At 45.0% G+C, this 12,278-nt stretch overlaps 1 protein-coding gene across 1 annotated transcript in view; it reads right to left on the bottom strand.

The window, feature by feature from the left end:
• PLEK (pleckstrin) overlaps positions 1 to 7,208 on the bottom strand; it is a 24,698-nt gene extending 17,490 nt beyond the window's left edge. Inside the window, exons 1-2 of the mRNA XM_024201305.2 lie at positions 7,127 to 7,208; positions 1,814 to 1,969 (exon numbers count right to left, since the gene is read on the bottom strand). Of these exons, the coding sequence (XP_024057073.1) occupies positions 1,814 to 1,969; positions 7,127 to 7,174 (204 nt within the window). The 5' untranslated portion in view covers positions 7,175 to 7,208. The remainder of the gene's footprint in view (positions 1 to 1,813; positions 1,970 to 7,126) is intronic.
• Positions 7,209 to 12,278: the final 5,070 nt, after the last annotated feature.

Here is a 12,278-nt window from a genome sequence, read left to right as displayed (position 1 = left end):
TTTTTTTTTTTTTTGGCTGCTTGGGGTGGCCAAAACCCTGGAGCCGGCCCTGACTGAGGGCCTGATCCAAAGCCCAGGGAAATCAGTGGAAAGATTCCCTTTGACTTCAGTGGCCTTTGGATCTGGCCCTGAACACACCATTCATTCTGCAAACATGTATGTCCCTAAAGCAGGAGAGACATGTAGCTTCTAGCATGGCACTATAACATCTGCACTGGGCATGAACCCAGTTTCCCTTGTGAGCTATAACTCACCATTTCAGTACCTCCTGGTAGAGGATGTGGAGTTGTGCCAATGGAGAAAATGTTAGTGCTAATCCAAAACCACAGATTCAAAGCAGCAGAACTAACCATTAAAAAGCCATACATGCGAGGATCCATTATTTTCTCTTCTCTCTGATGCTTACTAATTAATTTAGATCTTTTCTAACACTCCCATCCTGTTCTCTAGTCACATGTGCAACCAATTAGTACATTTTCAGACTGTTTGGCTTTATCCCCTATTTGAAAAGCAGGTGATCCAGCTAAAGCCAATTAAAAATTCAGTCTGTCACTAACCCATAGTGCACGAATGGCAAACCTTTGGGGACAAACAGTTAGCAGAAAAGACAATTATACTGGAAGGTGGAGAGTTCACAATCACTGCTTCTCACAGGCACCCAAATCACATCTCTACCCATGAGGAAAAACCCCTTTCTCTCCCTTCTGTTTCAGGTAGCTGGTGTATCAGCCATGTCTCTTTAGCAATAATTAATTTATAATACCCCTGCTCTTAAAAAAGACCCTTGGGGTATTTTATAGCTCCTGGAGACTTGTTTCACATTCAGTCAGAGAGGCGACACCTCCAGCAGCAGAGTGCCCCCTTCACCATAAGGCTACGTCTACATTACAAGCTGGGGGTGTGGGGTGTGGGGGTGATTCGCCTGCTCATACACGCATCGAGCTATCACACGCGTAAATAGCAGTGTTGCCGTGGTAGCATGGGTAGCAGCAGCAGAAGCACAGCTGAGCAGAGTACATGCCCACCGGTTTCAGGTGGGCTTGTACGTGGACATGAGCAGGGGAATCACACCTCTAGCTTGTAGTGTAGACGCAGCCTATGTTTTAGCACCACTTCAGTACACATTCAGACCACCATTTACCGAATCACCAGCATTACTTCTTGCAGCATCCTGAGTTTTCCTCTAACGTCTCCCATTCACATACTGAGCAGGCCCAACCCTGCTTAACTAGCTTGTGAGAGGTGACAAAATCGCAGCCAAAATAACATAGCTTTGTAACATTTTATTGCCCAAAGGAATATCATTAAACATTTTGTCAGCCATCTAGGGAGGAAGGAGGGCCCAGTTGTTAGAACACTAGCCTAGTCCTAGACTGGGTTCAATTCCCTGCTCCACCACAGACTTCCTGTGTGACTTTGGACATGTCACTTAACTTCTCTGTGCCTCAGTTCCCCATCTGTAAAATAGGGATAACATCACTGCCCTACCTCACAGCAGGTTTGTGAGGCTAAAGACTGTAAAGTTCTTTGAGATCTACTGATGAAAAAGTTCTGTGTGCGTTTTATATATATATATATATATATATATATATATATATATATATATATACACACCTCTACCCCGATATAACACTGTCCTTGGGAGCCAAAAAATCTTAGTGCGTTATAGGTGAAACTGCGTTATATCGAACTTGCTTTGATCCGCCGGAGTGCGCAGTCCCCCCCCCCCCAAATTCATGTTATATTGGGTCGCGTTATATCGGGGTAGAGGTGTATATAAAATTATTATTCAGTGGCTGTAAAAAATACTTACCATCCTTTTTCCAAAATCCTGACATGGGCTATTGATAGAGCTTCCTTTCAGGGGAATCATTCCTTTGGGACTGTTGTCAATCTTCTTCTTATAGAATTCAATTCCATCGTCTAGGAGCACTACCCACATTGGCTTCCAGGTGTTAAACATACTTCCCTGCATTAGATCAAATAAGCCAGTTATATTACATTTTCTCCATTCAAGCTTTGACCTTCTAGAAAGAGACACTTTTAAATGCCCTTCCAAGGCAGATCTATCATAACCCCCATCACGCTCTCCATTTTAAATCCATGAATTGTTCTCTTTCTACAACCATTATTTCCTCCTGCCTTTAATCCCACTAACATGCTTCTCCAAAATTGCATCCAATAAGCCAACCTGCATTTTTTCCCTGTATCCGTGAGATTTTATCACACAGACCAATGCCTTTCTTCAGATGCTATTTTTTGCAATACTTTAAACAACATTCAACATTTCCACCCCTGGCTGGTTTACAGTTTAGGCACTGAAATGAAGGCTTGATGCTACAAGATTGTAAGCACCTCGGGGCTCTTTCTGTTCTGTGTTTGTACAGTACGTAGCACAATGGGGCTCTGGTCCATGACGAGGGCACTTGGGTGCTACAATAAGACAGCTAATAAGTAATAATAATAATTAATAATACAAATTGCTGGGGCCTCTCAGTTCCCATTGAAGACAGTGAGAGGGAGGGTGTTCAGCACCTGGCAGGATCAAGGCCTCTGTGGATGGATCTTCAGAGATGCTGAGCACCACGATACCCAGAGCAGTTGATGGAGCGTACAGCTGCTGAGCAGCTCTGGAAGATCGTATACCTAAAGCTGGATTTAAGCGCTGGAGTTGAGTCACTCAGCTTTGAAAACCGTCGTTGGCACAGAAACAGACATGGATTATTCAGATAGCCCGGCCCCACTTGTTATTGCTTAACCATTAGCAATATTTTGTCACTTTTGTTGTACCCAAACCATCACCGGAAAAGGAAATTTCATCTGACCATATTAAAAGAAGAGGAATATTTGGCTCTAGGGTTTTATTTCAGCTTTTAAAGCTCTATTTCCCAATACTAACGCACAACGATGATGTGTGGTTTGTAACTAGAAGTTTGGATGTTTATCGAGGGCCTGGTATAACGTACATTGAAATCAATGGCAAAACTCTCATTGACTCTCACAGTGCAAGATCAGGTGCTGTATGGACTTTAAAAACTAATCCTGGAGTTTTATAGGCCCCTATCATTGTTGCAGGATATGTTGTCTGGCAGAGATGGCTCGCCAGATTTTCAAAAGTGACCACAGAGTAGAGATGCTTGAGTCTTTGGGCACCCAACTTGAGACACCCAGGGTCTGATTTTCAGACGGGCTGAGCACCCGCAGCTCCCACTGAAGAGCTAAAGATGGAAACCCAAAAATTAAGTGCATGAAATCACAGGCCGCTTTTGAAAAAGTTGGCTTGAGTCTCTTTGAAGAGGAGACTATAGCTTGTTATGTGCAGTCTGGCCCTGAGGCAGAGCTTGAGTCACTGCCACCGATAGACCCCAAGACACAGATCACACCCACACCGGGGGAACTCTCAGGGGTGGCTTCCACTTCCTTTGTGCAGTGTGAGGCAGAGAGTAGAGGGTGCATTTGGATTCGTTAGATTTGACAGCTGCATGTCGTGCTGCCTCATTTAAATGTTGTGTGTCTGTGACAGCGGATTGGACAAGAATTTCTTTTAAAACAAAGCATTCCAACATAACACCCTCCCCTCCCCTGCCCACCCTAACCCTCAGAAAGCTTGCTGTACTCTGAATCAGACATGAAGTTCCATAGCGGGGTGGGAGCTGATTATCATGGGACTTTCTGTGCCTGCTGGCAATGGGACTTTCTTCCACATCCAGTACTCTGCTGCAGAAGCAACATGTTCCTGGTATGGACAGCTATGGCTCATATAATAGCCCTTGTGTGGGCTGCTCTCCTCAGTCCAGGCTCCGCAGAGATCTACAAAAAAAGAACGAAACAGGCCACCACATTCTGGCTAATATAAATAAGTGGAGAGAATTTAGTGATTGTGCAAAGAGCCAAATTGACCTGCTGGCTGATTTTTTGGATGGGGAATAAATCAGAGTCAAATTAGGATGCAGAGTTAAGATCCATAACTTTGAGTGGCCTTTTGTCCACTGTCATATCTTCACTCAAAATGGTACCAACCCCAGTACTTTTACTTATAAGCAGACCATAGAGTTTGGCAAAGACCAAAATCTGCCCCTCTTACACAATGGGGCTACTTGTATAGCAAGCAGGAGGGAGGGATAACTCAGTGGTTTGAATGTTAGCCTGCTAAACCCAGGGTTGTGAGTTCAGTCCTTAAGGGGGCCATTTAGGGATTTGGGGTAAAAATCTGTCTGGGGATTGGTCCTGCTTTGAGCAGCGGGTTGGACTAGATGACCTCCTGAGGTTCCTTCCAACCCTGATATTCTATTATTCTAGTGTGAGTAAGAATATCAGACTCAGGTCCATAGTCAGCAAACACAGAGAAGACACAATTCTTCTTGCCTGTGACTACTGAGGTGATAAAGGCAAGCAGGATTTGGCCCACAGTCTCTTGAAACTAAAGAGAATTCTTTCAGTTACCCAAAGACCACAGTTAAGATGGTTATTTCCCAAATATCCCTGCAAGATGAATAGCAGCTTGAAAAACAGTTCATGTAACAGTCTCCTGCAACTTCCTCCTAATTGAACTTCTCCTTTCTTTAACATCTGTAGCACTGAATGATAGAAAATGATTATTCTCTCCTGATAGAATGGTAGAACCCACAGAAATTCACAACTTCTACACTACCAAACTTAAAGATACAGGGCCAGATCCTTGGCTGGTGTAAACTGGCACTGACGTCAATGGGGCTATGCCAGCTGAGGCTCTGGCCCACAACAGTATTCATAGCTGATAGCAAGGAATAAGGGACGGAGGCTAATGGAGGGTGGCATGAGCACACCCTCCATTTGGTTGTGGATGTGAAGGGCCCACCTGTACCTTTGGAAGGACAGACATTTGCCTTCACTTTTTAGGAGGCCATTATTGAAAAGCCCCAACTGAAAAGGATCATAGAAAGAAGTCAGAGATGAAACAGATAGGGGCTTGCTGTCCCAAAATTAAATCAGGAGTGAACCAGTGCTACGATTTCCTTGGCTGAAGGTGCTCTGTCGTGGGATGCACAATAGATCTCTCACTGTCTGTCTTTAGGATACAGCACAAGTCTTACTGATTTCAACTGCCTTCTCCTTTATGGCCATCTCCACCTCTCCAGTACACTGGTATTACCCACCATCAGGGTGAAGCTCCCTGTTGCCGGAGAGAGAGCATTCTCAGGGGTTGCTCCAGCATAGTATCACATTCCCACTACCTCAAACCTCTCTGTTTTCCTGCAGAAGTTACTACAGTAGAACCTCAGAGTTACGAACACCAGAGTTATGAATTGTCCGATCCACCACACACCTCATTTGGAACCGGAAGTACGCAATCAGGAAGCAGAGACCCCCAAAAAAGGAAATACTGTACAGTATTGTACAATACTGTACAATACTGTGTTAAACAGGAACTACTGAAAAAATAAAGGGAAACTTTAAAAAAAGATTTGACAAGGTCAGGAAACTGTTTCTGTGCTTATTTCATTTAAATTAAGATGGTTAAAAGCAGCATTTTTCTGCTACATAGTAAAGTTTCAAAGCTGTATTAAGTCAATGGTCAGCTGTAAACTTTTGAAAGAACAAGAGTTAAGAACATTTCAGAGTTACGAACAACCTCCATTCCCCAGGCCTTCATAACTCTGAGGTTCTACTGTATGATGACCAGCAGTGATATACCCTGGCAACTGGCCCAATAGAAAGATTTTCTTGCCTTGAGTTACCCATCGATATGCAAGGGAGTGCTATTTGCGCCCTGCTGTACTCCCAGGAGCAGCTACACGTAGGCAGAGATGCACACCTCTTACATGGCAAACAGAAATACCACTGCTGTCTTTCACTAGGGAAGGGCAGCTAAACTCCTCACCAGTGGAGACTACTTGGGACTTCTATGGGATCAGCACATTTCCTGGGTGTCCTGCTCCTACCCATTCCCCAGCTGGCCCCACCCACTTAGTGTGCTGCATTGGCCAGCTCCAGGCCCTCTGGTGGAGTACGGGTTATGGGTAGCTTGCTCTACACTTTGTGCCACGGGGATGACAGGCTGGTTCTGCCAGCAATGAACCTGGCCCCCTGCCTCCTTAGGATTTTAACAGTGCCACTTCAAGGTTGCTTTAGGTATTTACTTTCTTACATTTACAACAAAAATGAAAGAGCTGAGGTGAGAGGTGGAGAAGAAGCATCCAGGCAGCTCAGTTCACCAGGAGCAGAGCTCTGGTCCCACACAGATTAGGGGCTCCACCAGACCCAAGTTCTTCTCCTGGGTTGAAGATGCTCCATAGGGCAGAGATTCTCTAGCCAGAGTTTCTCAGGAGGTCACAGTTGCTTAACTAAACTGCTTTAAGTTAGTCTGATCTCACAAGGGCACTTTAGCAGAGGTCTGCCCTTATGATGTGGATCCCATGGCCAAGAATCCCGGTGCAGAGGTGCAGAGGAGCAGCAGCTGCTATTTCAGACCAGTTGCTCTACTGAGGCTGTGCCTTAGACCCCACTCCCTGCCTTCAGGCTGGGGTGGGGAATGGGTCCAATCTCACCGGCTCCCCAAAAAGCTTCCCACATGAAGCCCGTTTACTTGACTCAGTGGGGTATGTTCATTTCATTACATTTTTTTCTTTGTAACAAAGGAGTCCACTTTCCCAGAAAAACTTTTAACCTCAGGGTGTACCTGAGGTTAAACCCAATGCAAAGCCCAAAAAATCAGCACTGTAAGAGAGGTGATGACATGGAAAGTTGTTCATAAGATCCTTTTGTCTTACACTAAACAATGACATGGTACCTTGCCGAGTTCATTCTCATAGTGCAGAGTCATATGCCCTCAAACTGGGCATGAGCATTCAGCCAAATTTTTTTGGATCTGCGTTTAGAATGCTCCATTAATACATATAAAATGCATATTAATGAGTTTGTCGTACTTTACAGTAGGCTGAGAAGATACAATTGCTACTACATAGTTACAAGTAAGTAATGCTGAATTAATGCCCTGCTTGAGGAATTAGTTGATCGCTTGTTTGCATTTTTCATGAAAAATAATACAGAAAACATTTTTTTTTAAAGCAAAATTAAGTTTCCCCATCTGCTCAATTGGTGTCAGCCCTAACACTTGCCCATTGCCTGTTTAGAATTGCCCACCTACCTTCTTAACCAGATAGCCTTCTCTTATTCGCTTTGGTTCTCTCTCCATGCTCAAGCCAATCCGTTTTTCAGTACTGACAGCGCTGGCAGTTGCAACGTGTTTGACAATAAAGGCTCCTGTGGGCTGCCTTTTCTACAGCTGTGTCACTTGTCGTAAGTTCCCCTGTCTGTTAATCACATGAAAACAAGTCTATTTCCTCTTATGGGTCAAGAGATTAGAATAGGGAAATGCAGAACTGTGTGTTTATTTATAGGTTTTCTTTGCAATTCTGTAGAGAGCAGATCTATCAAAAGTCCAAATGCAGTAAAATGCTCCCAAACAGAGGAAAAATCCTATAAAATGGATAGAACATTCTAAACACAGATCCAAAGATTTGAAAGTTGTCTGCATGCTCATGCCCAATTTGAGGGCATATGACTCTGTACTATAACAGTGAACTAGGCAATGTACCATGTCACTGTTTAATGTAGGACAAAAGGATCTTATGAATAACTTTCCATGTTATTAGCTCTGTTATAATGTCGATTCATTGGGTTTTACAAAGACAAGTGTACATTTGGCAATAAGCACAACTTATCTAGTTTAATGAGAAAGCGCCCTCTCCTGATGTCAGAAGCAATCTGATTTTTAAAATAAATGGTTGTTATTGTTGATGGAAAAGTGCTATAGTTTGCCATTGGGGTTGGTTATCACATACGTTTTTAAAGGCACGCAGTTTAAAAAAACAATCACACACATTATCTGAAACTTAATTAGTCACTGTTACAAGTAACACCACTCAGATGACTACATATGAATTGGCTTAGAAGAAAACATCATTTTCCTGTTGTTTGCATCATGCCCTTGTCAGCACTTGACGTACAGCCACTTTCCCAATTTCCCATATTGAGTCAATTGATCAGCTTCTGCTGCTGTTTGTGTGTCTTTCGCCAGCAACAGGGGAGAGAAAAACGTGTAAAAAAAATGGGTGGGGAAGGGATTGTTCGGGCAGAGAAGTTGAAAGCACATGCTGTGGGCAAATGTAGCAGCTGCAACCACGTTACTCTCATTTATTTTAAATAACCTAGATTTCAAACTGATAACAAGGTCCCTTCAGGTTTCATTGAATGTACGGGTAAGTAGTTGCACAGCCCCCACAAAACACCTACTCCAACTGGAGTTAGCAGCTGCAGCCTTTTGCCCTACTTACATAATGTGACGGAACCACTGAATCTGCATAAACCAAGACCCCATCCCTGGCCCACCCCTACTGGTGCCTTCTGCCCTGAACCAAACAGCACCACCATGGAGACCCCTTTCTCCGAGAGGCAACGTGGTTTAGTGGGTTCTGTTCCCAGCTCCACTGCTTGCCTGCACTGTGAGCTTGGGCCAGTCAGTTCTGCTCCCTGATTCTTTGTTTCCCCTCCCACTCTTTGTCTGTTTAGATTGTAAGCACTAGGGGGCAGGGCTCCACTTGCTTTTAAATTGTAATTGTGCACTGGAGATGGCCAATGAGTGGCTGCTGTGTCTGTAGCTCTCCCCTGCTCTGGGCAGTGAAAGGCTTACACGTTACAGAAATCCCTTCTCAACCCAGGTGAATTTCATCCAGTGCAAAGGCTTTGGCCTCTAGAGCTCTCAGTCTGTCTCATATTTCACTCAGATTTTTATAAAAATCTGATTACGTTTGTGACACAAGGAACTTGATTCAAACTTGGGCCTTAGACCCCAGCCTGTTGTTATTCTAAAACAAAACACTGATTCATTTGGCCCTTTGGAAGCTACAAAAAAACTTTCTAAAAACAATGCACAATTTCCAGTTCTCCTGCTGCACAAATACAATAACTTTGTAATATATTTTAATATACAACTGCACTGATAATATTATGAGTCCATACAACTGGGGGTTTTTCAGGTTCAGTTAAGTTAAAATAAACAGGCCCCTCCCAGGCCCCCTAATTTCAGTGATGCGGTAATGACGCTGTGATGAGTTGCACTCACCTCCTTGAGTGCCCCCTGGTGGTTGAGCGCAGAGCTTCCACTCTCTGCTGCTCTCAGCACCCTCTGCAGGCTGTCAGTCAACCTCTGTGAGTCTTCTGTGGCTCAGCCCTCTGGTTGAGTCATACACTCCAAACCTCTTCCAGGGTATAATAAACAGAAGTTCCTTATCCTTCAGGGCCAGGTATAGATGAATAGCAGTTTCCTTGCCTTGTGGGGCTTAATTCCCTTTCTAGAATAAAATCAGACTAGTTCTTCTTGAACTCCTGCTGCTGATTGTGGCCTGCAATAAGCCCTTTGACTACAGCCTAGGGAGCATCCCATCTCTATGCATCCAGAATTGCCTTGCTACTGGAAGGCAGCTATTTTTATCTCAGCCTGCTGGGCCTTGACCGGCTTTTGCTGATCTCCAGCCCTTATGGCCACTGAAAGACCAAAATTGCCTCTCTAGTGCTGCTCTTTAACTCCAAGTGCCCAAGTGCTGGTCTTTAACTCTTAGAAAGCTGTTTCCCGGGTCGGGGTGTAGCGAAGCAGTGGAGCCTCCAGCAGGGGCCCATGAAGGTACACCCCATTACTACAGCCAATATAATCTCCTGGCTCTTTCTGCTACTCCTTTCAAATATGGCTTCCCTCTGGAGCTTCCCCTTGATTTGTAACCCAGACTACCTTGCTTCTACAGGCTGGCAGAAGAGGGGTATGTGACACTCAGCTCCATTGTCTGCATTCACCCGACGAAAGAAAGGCCTGCCGTTCTCCTCCCACCCATAAAGGAGAACCTAGCACTCCTGAGGTGGGAAACGGTCCTGCTGTCTTCATCACTGGAAGTTCCTGCCCTCTGTGTGCAGGAGCTGGGAAAGTGGCAAGAGGCCTTGGAAGGTCAGCTTGTTTAGGTCTGTCTCTGAAGGTCACACACCTGTGAAAAGGGACCTTCTAAGAGTTCAGACGCTCTGGTAAAGTTTGTAATAAGCAGCAGAAAGACCTGTTCTGTTATGGCTCAAGACCTTGGAATCAGGGCCGTCCTTAGACATATGCAGAATATGCAGCTGTGTAGGGCACTTGAAAATTTGGGGCACCATTGGGTCTTAGTGTCCACCCTCCCAGCTCTTCCTATCCCTGTTCTGACCCTTCCTGCAGGCTCCCACAGGTGGCTGCTGCAGGGACTCTCAAATGAGCTCCAGACCAACAACAGTTCATGAACTGCTCAGAGACAATTAATGCAGAGAAGCAGCAAAATTCATCAACCATATGACTGGTTATGACTTATTTACTTGGTCTTAAAAGAGAACAACAAGGACCTGAGTCTCCTCCCTGTCAATAACCTCTTGCTCAGCCAATCAGGGTAGAGACTGAGGGGCGGGAGGCTGAGGGTTCTCACCAGAGAGCCCACAGGAAGGCCCAGGTCACCGGTAGGGATCACTGTCCGAGGACTATTTCAGCCCCACTTTCTTGGGTGGACCTCCCACAATGGGAGATGCAGAGCACTCACAGCAACACACACACAGAGACACTCACACTTCCTGGTGATGGGAGGGGACCAGGAGAAAGGACAAAAGAAGTTAGAGATGAAGAGAAAGAAAGAAAGGATGGAGGAAAAGGTAAAACAAAAAGGACAAACCCTAATGTCCCCAGTGATTCCACGGGACAAAATCCCAGGGGGGGAATAAAATTCTGCCACCTTAAACTAGTGTTTTCCATGCCTAGAATTCAGCTGGCACCAGATGGATCAGACTGAACAGGTTCCAAACCTCTCGGAGGCTCTTACCTTCTAAACAGGGACATCTGTTTTCTAGTAAAATCAGTAAAAGGAAAGGAGAAAACTCAAAAGAGGCTCCTCCTCGCGCTCACGTACGTGAACCTAATACTCTCTCAGTCCTCAAAGAGAGACCTCGAGAAGGAGACTTGCTGAAGCAAAGCCACAGGGGTCTCTGAGGTTTCCCTGGCCTTGCGCCCCTCTCCTGCCTGGCTGATGTCAGCATCTCTCTGTGAGGTCACCACCTCTCCACCACCTTTGACCAATAGGCTGAGGTCCTGCAAAAGGCCTTTGTGATGTCACTGCCACACACACCCATCCCCTGAAGTGCTAATGTCCTGCCGCTGGCCAGACACATTGAAGATTTGAGCTATTCCCTGTAGATCACCCCACTCAATGAGTGTTCATTCTTGGAAGCAAGCCGGCTAGACAGTAAAACATCAGAGGCTGCTCCCAATGCTACACTCAGTTTTTCCAAAACTAGGAGACTTTATGGCCAGAAGAGACCTTTAGAGCATCTAATCTAACCCCCTGAATATCACAGGCTTCCTGTATAGCACAATAGTTACTTTTTGGGCAAACACATTCCAGATAGGCATCTAGTCTTCATTCAATGATATCAAGAGATGGAGAATCCACCACTTTCCCTTTTAGTGAGTGTCAGGGGGCTCCATTTCCCCTTCCACTAGCTCCCCATTTACAGTAGCCAGAGCAGTACCTGCAGCAGGGAGCGGGAGTTGCTGGTGGCCTCAGAGGCACCACCCCTGCAGTGCATCAGGCACCTGGCGCAAGTGCCGGATGATGCGGAGCTGGTGCATCACTTTGGCCGTGACGTCCTCCTGCTGCAAGGGAACGAGAACCTGTCAGAGACTCAAACGCCCCAAGGAATCGGGGGGAATTAAGGGCACCTGGAACCAGCAGCATTTCCACCCAGCACCTGCCCACCTCTGAGGGATGGATTCACCTCCTGACCCCCAGAATAGAGTCTTGTTGTCCTTGCAGGGATCTAGTAACTTAAAAGTGAAAAAGTCTCCAGCCTGCCAGACCTATTAGCACAACATTGAAACTGTTAAAGAGCCTCTCAAGTGGTAATGAAGCCATTTAACAGGCATTTGCCAACCCCCAAGTATATACTGCCAGTTTCTGAATTTACTGACAAAAACAGCTGTGTATTACCGTAATATTTACTCAGAACATGTTAGTCCACAGGACCTTAGTTTAAAATTTGCTTTAAAAATATTTCATTAATGAGTTGGTGAAGATTATAAAATCACATCTCTAAAAAATCCTTACATAGATTTTTACATGCGCTATCATCTTTAGCCTTAAATGCTTGGATCTTCAGACATATCGTTTTTTTAATGAATCCTTCAAAAGACCTCCCTTATCTAAAATACACATTTTAATTTTAATTACTATTGTAAAAAA

Source organism: Terrapene carolina, unplaced genomic scaffold, assembly GCF_002925995.2.
Source record: "Terrapene carolina triunguis isolate 2854851 unplaced genomic scaffold, T_m_triunguis-2.0 Scaffold132, whole genome shotgun sequence".
Taxonomy (NCBI): domain Eukaryota; kingdom Metazoa; phylum Chordata; order Testudines; family Emydidae; genus Terrapene; species Terrapene triunguis.
Note: the sequence above shows the minus strand (reverse complement) of the source record. Positions and strands in the feature narration are given on the sequence as shown.